Below are 19,732 nucleotides of genomic sequence, written 5' to 3'. Positions count from 1 at the left end.
TTGTTCCCATTGGTTAATAAATAAGCTGCTTTGGCCTATGGTAAGTCAGCTTAGGGGCAGGTGGGAAATCCAAGGAGAGACACAGGAAAGAGGAAGGTGGAGTGAGAGAGCCTGCTGCCCACGGAGCAACATGCCAGCAGACCGGTAAAGCCACAAGATAAATGGCAAAACACAGATTAATAGAAATGGTTAATTTAAGATATGAGCTGGCTAGCAAGAGGCCTGCCATAGGCCACATAGTTTGTAGAAATATGAAGCCTCTGAGTGATTATTTTATAAGCAGCTGTGAGACTGTGGAACCGGGTAGGACCAGAGAAACTTTTGACGACAAGTTCCTCATGTTGTGGTGGCCCCAACCATAAAATTATTCATTGGTACTTCTTAATTATAAATTTTGTTGTTATAAATCATAATATAAATATCTGATATGCGACCATTGTAAGGGTCACGACCCACAGTTTGAAAACCACTTACAGAGATGTTAAGCTTCTCTCAGAGAAGGGAGCTGAATGTTTAGCAGCTCCATTATGGTGACTGGGTAGTCAGTTACTATATTGCTATACTACCCATTGCTATAGTCAGTTACCCATGTTGTCCTGTACATCTGTCTGGCTATCACACTAGCATAGTGCAGACAGAGCCGGGGGAAACAAGGTCATATGATGGAGGGCTTTCTCTTCATGTCAGCCCTCCAGGCTGGAATATGATGGGCTGAGGAACTTTGTGGTTCAGAGTAGGTGGTAGGACCAGATGATGGCCGAGTGTCTTCCAGCGGAAATCGGGTCTTCTCCTTCCATAATGCCACCAACTCACCTTCTATTCCATTCCTGCTATTAGTCATTGTCAAGAACACTGCCTGTATTTGCACCTCAATTCAGGCATCAACCCCCATGCCATGTCCCTCCAGCATAGCACAGTCTCTAAGTGGTCAGCCCCATATTTACTGGGACTCTGGACATGTGCCACCATGACACCTACCAGTGCTCTCTACCTTCTTCATGCACAGAAGCCAAACAATAGCCTAATGGGGTCTGGGCTGCCAATGGCCTGATGCCAGCAGCTGTAAAAAGCCTCTGAGGACCACGCTGGTGTCCTTACACAGTTCTCTTCTGCAAAGTCTCTCTGTGTTGCTTTAGAATCCCCACAACCAGGAAGGCAATGAACCAAGGGGACAGTGCCCCCCACTCCAATCTAGCCCATTTTGTTCCCAAATATTTCTCTTAGCACTCTGTTCTCCAGTAAGCTATCTGGCATACTGGGCAGAACGTTCTGGCTTTTTCTTTACTTATGGCAAATCAATTTTGATTTCAGATTATATAGTATTTCCCCCAAACCCAGAATATATAAGAAATTACTGAGAATTTACATCTGATTACTTACCATAGACTCTTTCTCACATATTACAAGGCTCAAAGTTATGAGGAGAAATAGTATGTGTTTGCCATGTTGGTGGGTTTTGGTTTTGATTTTCAAGTTAAAAGTTAACTGTTACTACTTTTTTGAGGAATTAGCCAGAATAATTCTGTCAAATTTAGAAATCTACCAGCACAATTTGAAGTCAGACATTACTTCTAACCAAATTATACTCCTTTGTCTGCCAAGCTATCTTGACATTTTTAATTTCTGAAGGCAAGCCTATCTGATAGTCCCAACAGTACTCTGGGGATAAGATTTTAGTGGGTTTGTTGAAAAGGAAATATTTGTTGAGGTGGCTTTCATCATGCCACTCGGCTTCTATGTTGTTTTCCTTGTCCTGGAGGATCCCCTCAAAGCACTCCCGGGTGAGGTTGAGGATGCGGATGGGTGTTCCTCCAAAAATGGCTGCATGGTAATAAAAATCCCCCTGTCCAAATGGGATGTACGCCGCTGACAGCTCCCGCCTCTCATAGGTAAACTCGTCATGATTGGCCTTGTACCACCAGGCCTGGAGCTGAGCTACCAGCTGACCCAGAGTCTCCACACCAAAGTTGTCTTGAAAGACCTGATCCACATCCATGCAGAAGAGGAAGTCGACTTCATGCTGTATGTGGGCCAGGATGTGCTCCCCGATGGTCTTCATGCGCATCATGCTGATGTCTTGCCACCGCTTCTCAGATCTGATCTCAAACACTTGTAAGGAACGCAGAGGACTCAGGCGTACAAAAGGCATTTTGGAGGTATCATCCATCATGACATAAAATATGACCCTGTGGCCAATCATGAAATGCCTGTTAGCAGACTCCAGAAAATCTTCCAAGTAATGCTCAATGTACCTGAAAGAGAGGGACATATTTAACCGTGTGCTATTACACTCAGACGGTCTGTATTTTATGTTTAGGAGGGAATGACTTCTCCACGCACCAGTTATGTGTTCTCATGTAGAGGACACGTTAGTAAGCACCCTGGCTATTCTCCACCAGCTGGTCTCCCAGTCCTTGAGGAAAGTGGAGTAACCTCTTCTGCTGCCAACTTTGTAAGAACTGGGCAGGCACAGCCCTGTCCTCTTGCTCTTGGAGGCCAGCCAGTCTGAGAGTGTATTCTCAACTACTCTGCTTTGCACTAAGCTCCATGCTAAGGCTCTGTTCTCCTATTTAGAAGCCTGATGACAAAGAAAGTGCAGCTCTTGAATAGCCAGAAATGGCCAGTGTTGCTACTCCCGGGCCAAACACAAAGTATGGTGCTCAAGTTTACTGAGGATTCATAACGTCCTTATCTTCTCTGTGTTAGGTAAGTCCATCCACCAGCACTGTTCCATGCCCCTCTGTGATACAGGGAACAGTGCATAGAATGTAGATCTACTCCCACATTGCATGGTCATTCTACAAACCTCCCATTGGTTGCCCCAAATGCCAGTGTATCATCCAGACAAATATGAAGTTATGAATCCATCCAAATACTTGAACAGTTTCTGATTTCACCTCCTTTTAACTTTTTTTTTTTTTTTTTGAGACGAGTTGTCGTGTATACCAGGCTAGCCTCAAGCTCACTATGCAGCCAAGGATGGCCTTGAACTTCTCATAGTCCTGCTAGGATTACATGTGTCATTGCATCTGCAGTGCCTGGGATTAAGCCTAGAGCTTTGCATACTTCATGCAGTCAACCATCTAAGCTACAGTCTGGCTGTATTTTAACACTTTCGTCTTTTTAAAAAAGCATTCTTGAGAACAATTTTGAATTCTGAGCAAAACGGAGTGTCGTCCATATACCTCCTGCCTAGACAGCCTTTCCTGCTGGCACCACCCACGCTCCAAGAGTCGGGTCTGTGGCGACTGTTGCTTCCACACCGATGCATAGTTTATACTAAGGTTCACTTTGGGAAATGTGCAAAAGCACAATGTCAGGTGTACCCACCACTGTGGTATCATTCAGAGTAGCTTCACTGCCTTAAGAATCTTCTAGGCTCTTCTTTTTCCCTTCTCTCTCCCCCAGCTCCTCAGTCACCAATCCTATTCCTGACACTATAGTTTCACCTCTTCCAGAATCAGAATCAGAAGCAGGTCAGAATGGACCTGTCCTAGGGTTATGTTGCTCTGGTAGAACACCAAGAACAAAAGCAAGTTCAGAAGGAAAGAGTTATTTGACTCACACCTTCACATGGTAGCCTCCAGAAGCCAGGACAGGAACTCAAGCAGGGCAGGATCCTGGAAGCAGGAGCTGGTGCAGAGGCCATGGAGGGGGGCTGCTTACTGGCTTGCTCCCCATGGCTTGCTCAGCCTGCTTCTTATAGAACCCAGGGCCACCAGCCAGGGATGGCCCCACCCGCAGTGTGCTGGGCCTCCCCCATGGACCACTAATGAAGAGAATGCTCTACAGCTGGATCTGAGGAGGCATCTTCTCAGCTGAGGCTGCTCCTCTCTGATGACTCCTGCTGTTACAGGGCCAGCAGTGCCAGCACAGGAGCCTTTCCAGATCGGGTTCTTCACTCAGTGACAAGTGACAAAAATTTCTCCGTGCTTTCTGCGGCTTCACAGCTCACTTTTCAGCACTGAATAACATCCTGTTGTCTGAATTGACCACAGTTCATTTTTACATCCACCTGTCAAAGGAAAGCTTGTTTGCTTCCAAGTTTTTAGCAATTATGAATAAAGCTCCTAAAAATATCTATGTAGGTGTTTGTGTAGACATGTTTTCAACTCACTTGGGTCAATACCAAGGAATTTGATCACTAGATTATGATAAGAGCGTGTTCAGTTTTGCAAGCAACTGCCAAAATTTCTTCCAAATGGCTGCACTGTTTTGTATTCCCACTAGCAATAAACAAGGGTTCCGATTACTTCACATCTTTTCCAACATTTGGAATTGTCAGGGTTTTTTTTTTTTCCATTCTAATAAATGAGACATGTCAATTTAACTATTTACTCATTCAAGTGACATTACAATGATGCTTCTACGAGCTCAAACTACTTCCCAAGTCACACCAAGGAGACTGCAGAGATGAGAAGCATCACCTGGGCCTTTTCGAAACCTCGAACTTACACACAGAGAATACAGACCACAGTTAGTTACTGAGCACACAACTAGCCAATCACAACGTTCTGAATGCAGTAATGACTGGCATTTTTTGTTTTGTTTTGTTTTGTTTTTCTTGATGCTTGGGTTGCTCTTTGCCATTGAAATAAATCGCACTTTTACTGTTGGCATTGGGAAGCCCCAGGGTTTCTAGTACTGATTCTTTACATGAGTTAATACAGCTCAGTGGTAAAAGAGGACATGGCTGGGGGTCAGGACAGACTTCTGTACTCTGATCTTTAAGGAAAACCAGTGTGCCCTGAAGCTTAGGAAACAATACTTAGGGGTGTGTGGGGTGGTGTGACTGTGACACCCAAGGATGTTTAAGAGGTTAAAGTACCACAGTTAGCTCTAGGCACTGAAATACAAACAAAGCAAATCTCACACCTCCCTGAAGGTCTGGATGCATTTCCTCTGTGATTCACTGTTGCAGACTTGCCTAGCAGGGAGCACAGCCTGCCTAGCAGGGAGCACAGCTTTCACCAGGAGGTGGGAGCACAGCTTTCCTAGCAGGGAGCACAGCTTTCACCAGGAGGTGGGAGCAGCCTGCCTAGCAGGGAGCACAGCTTTCACCAGGAGGTGGGAGCACAGCCTGCCTAGCAGGGAGCACAGTTTTCACCAGGAGGTGGGAGCACAGCTTTCCTAGCAGGGAGCACAGCTTTCACCAGGAGGTGGGAGGGACTCAAGGAGCTCTTTTGTTGTTTTGTTTTCCGTTTTTCTGCAATGTTGTGATGGGATGGTGGGTAGTATCATGGGACAGTGGGTACATTCTGTTCTTTGGGGAACACCAGGCAGGATCAAATCAATGTGCAGTGTGGCTGTCTTATCCCTTCTGTGATGAAAGCTTTGCTGAGTGGAGCCCTGAATCCCACTCCAGAACAACACAATCTTATTCTTCTAGTGAAATGTCCAAACTGCATACCACCATTCCCAATGGCATGCCATTAGGCTCGGGGTCTCAGCACACGGAGCAATGTTGGAACTTCCCAAAGACAGCCATGGGCACTGGGAGTCCTGTGACAGCCTCATGGTGCCTTCTTTGAGGTCCTTGTCAAAGCCCAAGCTCAGGCCAACCTGCCCTTCTGCTCCATTTGAGCATGGCAGGGGGCTGGGTGTCCTGCATACTTTGTGGCTTTTTCAGAAGAGGCATCAACACAGAGGCCCAGAGGGTAGATAAGGAAGCACGTCCAGCAAGCGTTCCCAGTACATAAAGGTATTTGCTATCAAACCCAGACTTGAGTTGGATCCCAGAACCCGCACTGTGGAAGAAGAGGGCCGACTCCAGACAACTGTCCTCTGACCTCCACAGGCATGATTTTTTTAAAGCACACGGTGATTCTCTCAGAAGCCCACCCCCACACTCTCCAGCATGTCTTACTTTGTTGCTAGCTCTCTCATAACTTCACTCAGCCTTTCTTAAAACTTGGGCGTTGGTGGTGCACGCCTGTAATCCCAGCACTCGGGAGGCAGAGGCAGGCGGATCTCTGTGAGTTCGAGGCCAGCCTGGTCTAGAGAACAAGTTCCAGGACAGCCAGAGCTACACAGAGAAACCCTGTCTCGAAAACAACAACAACAAAAACCCTTAAAAATGAAACTCTGCCTCAAGAAAAAAAAAAAGAAAGAAAGAAAGAAAAGAAAAAATTTAGAAATTAAACCTAATGTTTTATTTTAGGGGAAAACATTTAATTCACTAAGAAAACAAAATGGGTTATACTGTAAAAGCGATGATTCAACTCAAGCTTAGGTAAGAATGAGTACAATTTTCCTGCATCACATGTTCTGAATAAGGAAACAGAAGCTGGGGCAGCCAGAACCTGTCCAGTCTTAGCAGGCTCTGCCCACCCAAACACCAGGGTCAAATCCTCCAGGATGATCAGGTAGACAGGACCAGAGGAACCCATGGAAGAGCAACATCCACACATCGGCATAGAGGTCACGGTGCACAGAGCACACTCCTGGAGCTTATGTAAGCCCCTGTCCATGGCCCTGGGCGTTGCGAACACAGGAGGAACACTTACATCCCAGCCAGCCAACAGCTGGCACCTGCCGCCTCCCTAGGAAAGCCCTGGAGGTCAGGGAGGAGGGAGCAGTAGGTATGCTGTTGGCTCTGGGTCCCAGTGGTACTGAAGACAGTTTCTCTTCCCTCTGTGGTGGGAATGGGTGGACTCACCTACTGTTGATTTTGTCCTCAGCCTTCATCAGAAAGGAGATAGAAGTCTCCTGTCTAGTAACTATGACAAAGTAAGGCCTCTGTGTGGCTGTGGGCCCCTCACCAAGACTTTGATGGTAGAACAAGAAAAAAAAAAGAAAGGCTTTGCTTACTTTCCCACAGCAAAAACTGTCAGCCCCACGGTGATTCTCTGTCTGGCATAATACTTTTCCAGCACGGCTCTGTCGTAAGTGCCTTCCCACACGATGGGTGCCTTCCACGGAGTCAACGACAAAACTTCCGGGCGGTTCCTGGAGACAGAACATGCAGCACCATGAATCAGAACCTCTAGGGATGGTAAGAGGCTGGCCAAGGAGGAGGGGGCCAACAAGGTCCATGGCCACCGGCCCTGAATCCGGAGTGAAGCTTCTCCTCAGTGCCTGAACAGGTGTGACTGGGCATGGGAAGCACCGGGCACCTCTGAAGGCTGCTTGGGAACCTTCTCGGATTCTTACAGTCTAATGTAACCAAGGCTGACCTCAGACTCCCTATGTAGCCAAGGATCACCCTGAACTACTGACTCTCCTTTTTCCATCTTCCAAGTGTGGGATTACAGGCATGGACCACCCCTTTAGGAGGTGCCAGGAACAGAACCCAGGTTCTGTGTGTGCTTGGTAGACACTCTACCAATTGATGCACATCCCAGACACCTTTGTGTTTCTCTCCAGCCCCTAACTGACATGTTTGGGTTTTTATTTGTCAGATGTGATGCAGGGGGATGAGTGAAAGCAGTCGGAGCTGAGAGAGAAAGGCCAGGAAGGGCCCCAGACTCGGGATGCTGGTGTCACTGTCCTGTAGGATGAAGAGACTCCAGAGACTGCGCGTCCCCTCTCTTCAGCTGGCAGGCTATTGAGACAATGTCCTTTGAGGACCGGGGACCTCAGTCTCCTGCTGAGGGAAGAGAGAAGCCCAAGCTTGTACGGGGGGGGGGGGGGGGGGGAGACTGTCTCATTAGGAAGAGGTCTCACAGTCCTAACCACTTGTGAAACCACACCGCAGGACAGGCTGCTGTGGTGACAAGGACGGGTCAATGCTGGGCAGTTAGTTATGCACACCACTTGCCAGTGCCTAAACCTAGGCAGTCAGTGCCCCAAAGGCAGAGCTGGGGGTCACTAGACCCCCTTATGTGTCCCCCTTCCCAATGGACACAGCAAATGATGCCTCTCCTCTCATTTTCACTGTTCTCTCACTTCTTCAGAACTTTAGAAAACTGCGTGTGTGGGATGCATGTATTCGCATGTATGTAAGTGCAGCGAATGCACACTTAAGGTTGATGTTGGGAGTCTTTATTCGCCGAGACCAGCCTCTCAAATGAACCTCGTTTGTCAGCACAGACTAGACTAGCCAGTTAGCTTGCTCTGCAGAATCCACTCTCCAGCTTCGAAGCGGTGGGATCACAGGCAGCCTGCCACACCCACCTGGCATTTTACATGGGTGCCGGGAATCTGAACTCAAGCCTGCAGAGCAGACCGAGCTTATCCACAGGCCATCTCTCCACTCCCTTCTTGTCTCTTTAACTAGTGTATAGTCAGGGTTGCCCTGGGGTCATGCTGGTGTTTCCAACTTCATTTTATAGACAAGGAGGCAGAAGTGCTCAGAAAGGAAGGACTCTGGAGCACAGCACAGCCAAGGCTGGAAAGCAGGATTCTAAAGGTCCTTCCCCTGCCCGCATCGTGTCTTTGCTAGGAACACAAGAGGCTTGTTTTCATTACTCAGAAAGCTTGAATGAGACCCAGCAACACCAACACAGGGAGCCAGGCAACAGAGACTCTGAAGGCTGAGTGCAGGAAGGGCAGAAAGCAGCAGCCGAGCAGGGGCGGAGTCTAGGCAGGGGTGCAGACTCATACTGGGTCTCCAGTTCACGTGGGACAGACTGACCCACCAAGAGGGTAGGCCTGGCTGGGTGGAACACACTTTGACCAAACTTACATAGCTTTGCACAGTGTTCGTCTGCTATTTAAATCTAAAGCTCACTGGCTCCCATGCTGGCATCCCGCCATGTGGCCCGGCCCTTCCTTCTGCTTCACAGGGGAAAGCCACCCAAGCCGGGGAGGTAAGTGGGTCTGCAGGGAGACTGTGACATTCTGACCCTCCCTGCTTCGAGCATGTGGCCCTGCTATGAGCATGTGCTGCTGCTGCTGCTGCTGGGAGCTAAGAGGAACGTCCCCTGCACCTTCCACAAGCTGACGGGCAGAGTGGAGAAGGCATCCATCACCAGGCTCTGCTCTGACTCTTGAGGTGATCCTGCCCCCTACCCTGTGTTGCCTCTGCCTGGCCCCTTTCTTCCCAGGACAGCTGGAAATCTCTCCTCTTGGTGGAGTGGTAGGGTAGGGAAGACCTACTGGCCACCTGCTCTCCTGGCCACCTGGTGCCTTGGGGCCAGCTGCTTGGAGTCTCCGACTGAGACTCGGCTCCATCTTTTGCACACCAGGTGTGCCTGCTGCAGTGTGGGCACACGTGCTCGGGCACACGTCAGTCATGAGAGGTGCCAACAGTGGACTCTGTACCAACCCTAGCCAGGTTTGTCCTTTTCACGTGCCTGTGACATGTTGTATCCATTATTTAGGCATGAAAATCAAGGTTCAGGGAACTTATTAATTTGACCAAAGATATGTCACAGATGTTGACAATTACCTAAACGATCATGGAGCACTTCCTGTGAGTTTTGGTACCATGTGTTCTTCTGAGACAGGGTCACATCTGAAGTCAACTGTACCCACTATCTCATTAAGCAATATTATCTGCCAGTGCCCTGAACCAGAATCTACAGAGGGTTACCTTATGTCAAAGTCGTGTGCAAGTAACTAATTGATTCCTAGCTAATCAATTAAGAACTTGTAACAGGAAGGCTAAGTAATTTGCCTGAAGTCACACAACTACTAAGTTGGAGAACCAAGACTCGAACCCGAGAGGCTTTCTCTGGAGGCCAGTGCTTTGAGCCCCAGTCTCTACTGCTCTTTAGATGGATACTTGCTGTGTTAATAAAATCATGTTAAACCCCAGATTTGTCTTTGTCCCTTCAGTAGTTACTGTGGCATCTCGTCGGGTTTTAGGTGATCGCAGGCCCAGCTTTGTGGGTGCTCACTTGTAGAGCCTTGCCCTGGATGCACATTTAGTCCTGTTGCACTCTGGCTTTACGGAATGACGGGATTTCAAAACAAAAGGGGAAAATAAACATACACACATTCTATTTCTCAAAAGCAGCATTTGTGAGCTTCACCTCCCTCATGTATCAGCCAAACTGAAGTTAAACAGAAATGACACCTAGTCCTTCCTTCCCCTTGAGAACCTCTGAGTCCCAGTGGGTGTTACAACCTGCCAGCACTTCTCAGCTGCATGGCCTCTCAGGCCCTGTCTTGTGGAAACTGAGTAAGAATCCCAGCATCCACTGGTTACTTGAGCAGGAAGATAAAACGGCACTATTAAAAATTAATGCTAAATTAAAAATTGAAACATTCCATTTCCCAGCAGTTAATTGTTCAGTTCCATGGACAATCCCAGCATGTTGGTAACCCTGACTGAGAAGCCAGAGGACAACCTGGAGTGCAGGTACCAGGAGGTGGGAGGGAGGCTGGGGGAGACCAGCTTCCAGGAGCAATCTGTGCCTGAAGCAACTGAGTCATCAAATCCTACCCCAACCCCCAAGGAAGCCGCCGTGATAGTCAGCTGCCTTAAAAGAGTGTCATGATCGAGCTCCAAGGAGGGTGGAGAACTGCCAGCCAAAGGCCACTCAGGCGGCTTCCTTCTGAATGAGACTCAGCTCTGTGCGGCCGACCTCCGGGCGCCCGGACCCACCACACAGGACAAAAGCTCCTGGAGTAAAGCTTCTGGGTCTCTAGGTTACTAGGAGTTGGTTTTCAATGGTATGTCCGTATGCACAGGTACATTAATGGTATCCAAGGGCTAGCTAGAGGAAGTATTAAAATTCTGTGAATTAGGCCAGCAAGAGGGCTCAGCAGGCAAAGGCACTTATGGGAAACCTGACATGTGAGTTGATCCCCAGGACCCACCCAGTGGAGGGAGAGAGCCATCTTCCGAAGGTTGTCCTCTAACTTCTTCACGAGTGCCTGGTCACATGCACACAAATGAATAAGTTAACATTTAAAATGTTAACAACCGCACACTAGACTGAAGGAAAGATGTGAAAACACACCCCACCACCAAAGAGCTGATGGCAATGTGAACGGGGTGGCGGCTGCGGAGTAGAGGAAGGATGTGGACAGGATTTGGGAGCAAGAATTGATAAAAGAAATAAGACTCGTTGGACAAAGGAAAAATTCTCCCAGACTGCTGAGACTGAACTGTTTGCTGAGACTGGAAGTGAGAAAGAACAGGGCGAGGAGGAACTGAGGAATCCGTGGGTCGGAAAAAGCACACAGGGATGTCAGGCAGGCGGGCAGGCTGGTACAGGTCAGGGCTCAGAAGAAGCGTGTGAGCGAGACTCAGCTGGGAGAGTCAGCCTCTCCATGCTGTCCGACCGAGGCATGACAGAAAACAGAGCAAAAGAGGAGGCGCTGCTTGGAAATGCCCGGAAAGTCCCGGGCAGGAAGAGCAGATGCCCTCGCTGAGACTGAGAGCAGAGAACAGCCCGGAGGCCAGAGGGCTGAAAGCGGGGAGCACGTGTGGAAACATGCGTGCACTGGCTCTGTGGCAGTTTACGGGAAAGGACACGTTCATGGGACATAAAAATGCTTCTTTGCTCATCCATTCCTTCATGGCCACTCACTCAAGAAATAGATTTTGGTGCCTTCAGAAGGCATCAATGTGCTTCAAACCAATACTCTTTATTTGTGTATGCGTGTGTGTGTGTGTGTGTGTGTGTGTGTGTGTGTGTGTGTGTGTGTAGACCAGAGAACAACCTTGGGTATTTTTCCTCAAGTGCCAATCAGATTTTTGTTGTTGTTGTTGTTGTTTTGAGACACAGTTTCTCACTGGCTTCAAACTCACACATTAGGACAGAGTGGCTGACCCTTGGGATCGCCTGTCCCTACCTTCTCAGGGTAAAATGGTAAGTGAATGCCACCACACATGGTTTGGGTTTGTTTTGGTTTTTACATGTAGTCTGGGGACTGAACTCAGGTCTCCTGCTTGCAGGTAAGCACATTACTGACAGACATTTCCACAGCCCTCAGGCAGTGCTCTCTATCCATCTACCTGCCACTCCTTTGGAAGCTGGGTGTGAGGGACAGTGGAGGAAGTGACAGCTGGTGGCTGTGGCCTGTTTCTTCTCTCAGCCCACAGTCATTCACAGTGCAAGTGCTACAGTAAAACTGTCCCATCCTCTCCAGAAGGGTGCTCAGCGGCCATCCCTGGCTGTCCAGCCCTGGCCCTCATCTTCATCTAAGAGACATAGCAAAGAAGTGGTGCTTGCTGCCAACTTTCTACACTCATAGTGTCTCCCAGGCGGCTACCCCACTGCCCAGCCTATCAAAAGACACAGACTGGCTGGAATTCTCAGTCCTACACAGTGGGAACTTTTCCTATTCCAAGAAATAAGTGGACTTGCCCAAACAAGCCCAAGATCCTTCCAGAGGACAAGGCAGGCTTCTCCCTTCCTCTGCAGCTCCTCATCCTGTTCTCCACCATCTCCTCCAGTGCGAAGACAGAACAGATCTGTTCCCAATCCTTCCCCTGGATGACCTCAGCTAGGACTGCAGGTCCTTGTCACCTGGACTCTGACAATACCTCATCCCAGTCTCCAGTTGACACCTTCAGCCAAGCTCAGGAGCCCCTGAGAGTCTCCATTCATATGCCCCTTGACACATAAAGCATACAGTGCCACCCCTCAATTCCTAAGCCTCTGTCCTTTTCCTAGACGCCACCATAACCACTCACAACTCTCCCAGGCCCCGCGGTCACCCTGGGCAGCTCTGTTCTTAGTCACTAAATGACAACTTTCCAGTCAGTTGATCAAGTGACCTTAATAATTGTGGCAAATACTAGTTTTACATCTACTCCACCTTCTCCCCACTTCCTGCCCTTCCCCTCCCTCCTTTTTGTATCAGTACCTGGGATTAAACCCAGGGCCTCATGCATGCCAGGCATTCGCTCCACTACTGAGCTATACAACCCCAGGCCCAACACAGAAACTTCTTAAATGTATCATTGTCCCCAACACAATGCCTGCCACAGTATTTTTGTAAAGCCATAATTTATGGTGAGAAATACAGATTTGGTTGTGACCAAGTGGAGAAATAGTTTATGTTATATACAAATACATACATATATACACACAGAAACAAATTCCTCTTATTAGTACTCATCTTTAGTGTGATGCACTTTGATAGTCCATTTCAATCTTATGTGTACACGTCTGTGTGTGATGTGTATGTACTACATGGGCATGCACACTGCACGCACCCATGTGGAGATGGGCAGCACTCCCCGTTTTTGAGGCAGGGTTGTTGTCCCCGCTTCCTCCACCTGGCTGCTGGCCCATGTCCTCCCGGGAATCCTCTTGTCTGTGTTTCCCATCTTGATGTAGAGCACTGGCGTCACACATGCATGCCAGTGCACCTGGCTTTGCATGGCCACACCCACACAGCAAGCCCTTTATCCACGCCGACAATGCCTTAGTACTTACTTCATTTTAAAAGCCAGTTTAGGCTAGTTTCTGAAAACACTGGTAGGTAATGACCAGAAGTTCGGGGAATACCCAGCTAACATATCCTAATTTCTGATAAACATTTGCTGTTTGCTTGTGTAACAAATTCATTCACAGCCCTGAATCTCTTAGCTCCTGATTCGTACTTCATGGATGAGTTAGTTACCTGAATCTAAAGTTTTCTTGGCCACTCCAGATCATGCAGATTTCCACAGCATCTTATGTGGCCTGTGTGCTTTACCTGCCACTGGCCACATCCTGTTGCAATTCCCATAGTGCTCAGTCTGTTTGGTTTCTCAGCCAAAGCCCATTGATGAAGAACTAACAGATGCTAAGACACCCCCTTTCCCACAGGTGCCGCACTCAGCATGCCCCAGGGTGCCTGCCTCCCCCCAGCTCTGTGCTTGGTCTCGGTCCTTACTTTGGATTAAACCAGTCCCACAGCCGAAGCTCCTCAATGCTGTCTCCATTTTGTTTCTTTTCTCTGCCTCTTCCTACGCCCCCTTCTCGGGAACTGTGGGACCTGAGTACAAAGAGAAAAGAAGCTGGATGAAGCAGTGGCCAGGCAATGACTCTGTCTCGGGCGGAGATGCCTTCTCCATCGCTTACAGCACTAAGCACCGATTCTACATTTCAGGTAAAGGCAGCATTTGCCTCTCTTGCCACTGTGCAGGTCAGCAGTTAGGTTCCAATGACCCTGTAGCCCTTGGTTATTCCAGGACATTCCTCCAAGGAATAGCCTGCTGAAATGTCTATTCTGAAATTTAAACTCCAGCTGAACTTCACCCTTAACTGGGGAAGGGCTCAGGAAGGAGGAGGGAGCCGGGGAGACTGACTCAGAATTCCACTTAGAGTCCTCTGAACTGGAGAGACTTCAGAGACACCGCTTGTCATGAAAGCCTCAGAATCTGAGTTTAATTTCTAGAACCCACAGTGGAAAGACAGAATGGTCTCCCGAAAGCTGTCTTCTGGCTTCATCTGTATGCTGTGGCACACATGTATCTGCATGCATAAACATATCACACACACACACACACACACACACACACACACACACATCATATATACGTACATCACATTCATATCACATATACACATTATACACACATACACATATCACACACACATCACACATACATATGTCACACACATCACACATACACATATCACACACACATCACACATACATACATCACATACACAGAGTAATGGAATTTTCCCAAGTCCCTGCCCTGAGAAAATTCCTCCCAGTGTCCCAGGGAAGATGCTACATCCAGCATGGGGTATCCGAGGGAAAATAATCTACGCACACCATGCTCTTTGTCTGTTAATTTTATTCCTCTATGAGAAAATTCTGTCAACACAGCTTCAGCTCATCTCTGTGCCCAGTTTTCCTGTCCTCATAGTTTTTTAATTACCTAGTGGATCAGCATTTGAGAAGCTTACACTGTTCGCCAATACGGTCTAGCAGTGTATGGGCCCACAAAAATTTCACAGCAGAAGACAGCTGAAATATTAAAAGCTAAATAACACCAAATATTCCACGATAAATGATTTCCTGTAGAAAAATACCTTGAAATTTCTAGGTATAGCTTTAATACATAGCTGGATCTCTATAATATATTCCTTGTGGCCTGCAAGAAAACAGTACATATACCACACACACAACACAACACACACACACTTACACACCACACACAGACACACAACACACACACATACACATCACACACAAACACATCACACACATACATATACACCACACACAGACACACAGCACACATATCACACACACACAATAACAATAGAAATTAAAAATGACAACAAAAGAGACTCCTTAAATGAGTTCAGTGAGGCAGAAAGAGGGAGTGAGAAGGCCGTGGCTCTGAGTCAGGGGTGGACGACCCCGCCCTGACCCCTTACCTGTTGCTAAACCAGCTTGGGAACCACCAGTCCTTCTGCCTGCTGCTGTCACCAACCTCTGGAATTCTAGGAAATGAAAAAGAATATAAACATTTCTAGAAAATGAGGCAGTCCCCAGGGGGAGGGAGGGAGTTTCCAATGCCTTTTTAAGTATCAGATATGACACTTGGAGTGAACCTCATGCTGCCAGTTCATAAAACAAGGAGAAGCATAAGCCTGAGCTAAGAGGGAGCAGGCAGGCAGACCTGACGAGCCTCAGCCACCCCTTCCAGGAAGCCCCCAGCACCCGCCTCATCCCGGACTCCTGAAAGATGAGGTGCAGGAAAAAACAATGATTGGCCTTCAGACACATAAGCCTGCGGTCCAGAGCTCTGCTTGCTAGTGACCAATGAGACAGCTGACACGTGAGAGCTTGGTGAACTGGACATGGCTGTAGTGCGGGGTGATCCTAATAAAAGCAAAACCCAAACCAAACCATTCACCTTCCTGAGAATGATAGTGTGAGCGTGTGTGCGTGTATATGTTACAAGGGCCAATCTGAGAAAAATTTCAATCGCCCAATCATTGACAGCTTTGGGAAGTCTGAGGACTGCCAAAGGAGAAGTTAGAAAACTAGTTAGAAGCCATCTTAGCCCCAATTTAAGATGGTTTGCATGCTCTGCCATTGATGAGTACAAAGGGAGAGGTTGGGTAAGGTGGCAAGGTAACCCTGACAGAGAAACAGTATGGGGAGAGGGTCCTGCTGTGTAGCTCAGGCTAACCCTCCCTCTTGGCCTTTGGCTGAGATGAGAGGCACACTCCACCACTCCTGGCTAAGAAACCCATTACAAAATTCATCTGGAAGTGTCTGAGATGATTCATGAACCAAAGGTGTGGTTATAAGAGGGAAACAACCTAAGAGTAAAAATCACAGGAAATAAAAGAAAGGCCAACACGATGTCTCAGTGGGTAAAGAGGGGCTTGCCACCAAGTCTGATGACCTGAGTTCAATTCCTGGAATCCATATGGTAGAAGGAAAGAACCAAATTATTCTTGGATCACCACATGTATACACACACACACACACACACACACACACACATTTTTATAAAAGGAAATATTGGTGGCTAGGAATACCACTCCCTAGGTAAAGTCCTTGTTTCAGAAGCATGAGGCCCTGGGTTCAGATTCCCAGCACTCACACAGAAGTCAGGGAGAATGGTGGACATCCAGAATCCCAGGACCTGGTGGGGAGGTGGAGACAGAGGATCTCGGGGCGGGCTGGCACGCCAGTATAGCCAAAACTGATAACTCTGGGCTCAGTGGGAGACTTTGTTTCCAAAATTAAGGTAGAAAATAATAGAAGATACTCAAAGCTGCTTCTGGCCCACACTGTACACACATAGGCAAGCATACTATAAATACATGTGCATATACCACATACACACACCAACCTCCCCCTACACACACTGATTGGGTAACCCCAGTATGTATTTTCACATGACTTTGGCCATCCCGAATAAAAGTGTCATATTTGTTCTCATTTTTACAGTTGAGGTAAGGGCTTGGTGGGTTTAAGCATGTGGCCAAGGTCCCTCAGCAGGTAAGGATACAATTCAGAATCAACACCTGGGAATGGATTACATTCAAATGAAGGCTAAGCATGTTACAAGCAATTAAGAATTTGTTCTGAGCTTTCTGGCCACCACACCAAAGACAGGAACACAGAGCTTAACCTAGCTCTTCCCTCCACCCCTCCACCTGAATCACAGGTGTGTGCTCCTCCCTCAGCCCCTCTACCTGGATCACAGGTGTGTGCTCCTCCCTCAGCCCCTCCACCTGGATCACAGGTGTGTGCTCCTCCCTCAGCCCCTCCACCTGGATCACAGGTGTGTGCTCCTCCCCTCCATCCCTCCACCTGGATCACAGGTGAGTGCTCCTTCCTCCATCCCTCCACCTGGATCACAGGTGAGTGCTCCTTCCTCCATCCCTCCACCTGGATCACAGGTGAGTGCTCCTTCCTCCATCCCTCCACCTGGATCACAGGTGAGTGCTCCTCCCCTCCATCCCTCCACCTGGATCACAGGTGAGTGCTCCTCCCCTCCATCCCTCCACCTGGATCACAGGTGAGTGCTCCTCCCCTCCATCCCTCCACCTGGATCACAGGTGAGTGCTCCTCCCCTCCATCCCTCCACCTGGATCACAGGTGAGTGCTCCTCCCCTCCATCCCTCCACCTGGATCACAGGTGAGTGCTCCTCCCCTCCATCCCTCCACCTGGATCACAGGTGAGTGCTCCTCCCCTCCATCCCTCCACCTGGATCACAGGTGAGTGCTCCTCCCCTCCATCCCTCCACCTGGATCACAGGTGAGTGCTCCTCCCCTCCATCCCTCCACCTGGATCACAGGTGAGTGCTCCTCCCCTCCATCCCTCCACCTGGATCACAGGTGAGTGCTCCTTCCTCCATCCCTCCACCTGGATCACAGGTGAGTGCTCCTTCCTCCATCCCTCCACCTGGATCACAGGTGAGTGCTCCTCCCCTCCATCCCTCCACCTGGATCACAGGTGAGTGCTCCTCCCCTCCATCCCTCCACCTGGATCACAGGTGAGTGCTCCTTCCTCCATCCCTCCACCTGGATCACAGGTGAGTGCTCCTCCCCTCCATCCCTCCACCTGGATCACAGGTGAGTGCTCCTTCCTCCATCCCTCCACCTGGATCACAGGTGAGTGCTCCTTCCTCCATCCCTCCACCTGGATCACAGGTGAGTGCTCCTCCCCTCCATCCCTCCACCTGGATCACAGGTGAGTGCTCCTTCCTCCATCCCTCCACCTGGATCACAGGTGAGTGCTCCTCCCCTCCATCCCTCCACCTGGATCACAGGTGAGTGCTCCTTCCTCCATCCCTCCACCTGGATCACAGGTGAGTGCTACAACACCCAGCTGCCCCATCAGTCAGGCAAGAATAATTCCCAGGTGACACTATTTGAAAAGAGTCCCCTGATCAGAAATGCCCTCAAAGCATGTTGCTATTCTATAAAGACCAGTCTGGGGACTGGCAGAGTACACCCCTGACCCCAGGACTCTAGGCATTTGCCTCCCTCTCCTTGCTTCTCTCCTTCTCACCCCCATACTGTGGCCTGAGCACCCTGGTGGCTGGCACATAGAGAATCAAGTGCAGGTGGGAGACATCGGTAGATACAAGGAGTTCAGACCACTTACTTCGTGTGACATATCCACAAGAAGGAGCCTTCAGGGCTAAGGGCAAACAAGACACAAAAACATGTCACTTGATGTTTAATTCTCAAAGAGACTGTCTGGTTCTAACTCTTCCCAGGCTCCACCTTCCCTTGAGACCAGCGACAAAGGCCCTGGGGTTCCCACAAGCAACGCCAAGGAAGGGAAGGGACATCTGACAATCTCAATTTCTGTTTTTTGTTTGGGGGATTTTCCCCTCTCTTTCTCTCTTTTAAGGTTGGTCAGCTGTTACAGACAGGAAGGCTCTCTTCTACCACATTCTCAGATGCTGGCCAATGAGGAAGGTGGGATCATCCAGGTCAGCCATCCCACGCTGAGGATTTATCTTCCCCCAAGAAACAGAGCCTGGGACATCAGTCCCCATCAGTCAGTCTGGGGTGACCCAGATCCCTTCTGCAGAGCAGACCCCAAGGGCGCTGCTTTAACCAGCCAAGGCAGTGAGGCTAACTTGATGCCCAGAAGGCTAGACCAGGGACTGTAGAGCGTGACCTCTAAGTACTTGCTGGGCACATCCTCCACAGGGAGTGAAGGGACTCTCTGCAGGCCAGGGCAAATACTGTCCTTACCCATGAGGGCTATACAATGTAGCTGAGAAGGCAGGCCAGTCACACAGCTACTTAAGTCCCTAACCAAGGGTGAAAGAGAGAGAGAGAGCATAAGAAGAAGCATAGGCCCTTCTCAGGAGGACCTGGCAAGCTTCCTGGAGAAGGCAGTGTATTCTGAAGGATGAAGAGAAGTTTACCACAGTGAAAGGACATGAGAGAAGACTGTTTCAGAATGAAATAGCGGGACATCCTGGAAGTGGTTACATGTCTGTCACACCTTGAAACTCATTATCTTTTGCATTCTGACTGGAGGTTGCCCCTCCTGTGTCTGTACCTAAGGACACAGTTTCTTTTTTGTAGCCAGGACAGGTTTGCCGGCTCATCCAACTTTAAAATTCAAAATTCTGAAAGAGATAAATCTGGGGACTGGAGAGATAGCTCAGAGGTTAAGAGCACTGACTGCTCTCCCAGAGGTCCTGAGTTCAATTCCCAGCACCCACATAGTGGCTCACAACCATCTGTAATGAAATCTGGTGCCCTCTTCTGTGTACATAATAAATAAACAAATCTTTAAAAAAGAGAGAGAGAGAAATCTGATGCTATCCCAGACCACCAGAACTCTTGGGCCACTAAAACATTTCCACTGTGAAAACAGTCATCTTGGAGATAGCTCCTACAGTTATCCCTTCTTAGGGACCTGCTGGGGCTGTGCTATGGAGCTGTATCTCCT

At 48.8% G+C, this 19,732-nt stretch overlaps 1 protein-coding gene across 5 annotated transcripts in view; it reads right to left on the bottom strand.

Moving 5' to 3' along the window:
• Window positions 1–407: 407 nt before the first annotated feature.
• Ggta1 (glycoprotein alpha-galactosyltransferase 1 (inactive)) overlaps window positions 408–19,732 on the bottom strand; it is a 67,727-nt gene continuing 48,402 nt past the window's right edge. For 4 of the 5 annotated variants that reach the window (XM_036184816.1, XM_036184817.1, XM_036184818.1 and 1 more), the window contains exons 4-8: window positions 18,422–18,457; window positions 15,225–15,290; window positions 13,723–13,824; window positions 6,811–6,948; window positions 408–2,252 (exon numbers count right to left, since the gene is read on the bottom strand). In XM_036184816.1, the coding sequence (XP_036040709.1) occupies window positions 1,559–2,252; window positions 6,811–6,948; window positions 13,723–13,824; window positions 15,225–15,290; window positions 18,422–18,457 (1,036 nt within the window). In that variant the 3' untranslated portion in view covers window positions 408–1,558. The remainder of the gene's footprint in view (window positions 2,253–6,810; window positions 6,949–13,722; window positions 13,825–15,224; window positions 15,291–18,421; window positions 18,458–19,732) is intronic. The other variant, XM_036184820.1, reaches the window with a different exon arrangement.

Source organism: Onychomys torridus, chromosome 4 (genome assembly GCF_903995425.1).
Source record: "Onychomys torridus chromosome 4, mOncTor1.1, whole genome shotgun sequence".
Lineage (NCBI taxonomy): Eukaryota > Metazoa > Chordata > Mammalia > Rodentia > Cricetidae > Onychomys > Onychomys torridus.
This window is presented reverse-complemented; position numbering and strand designations above follow the sequence as displayed.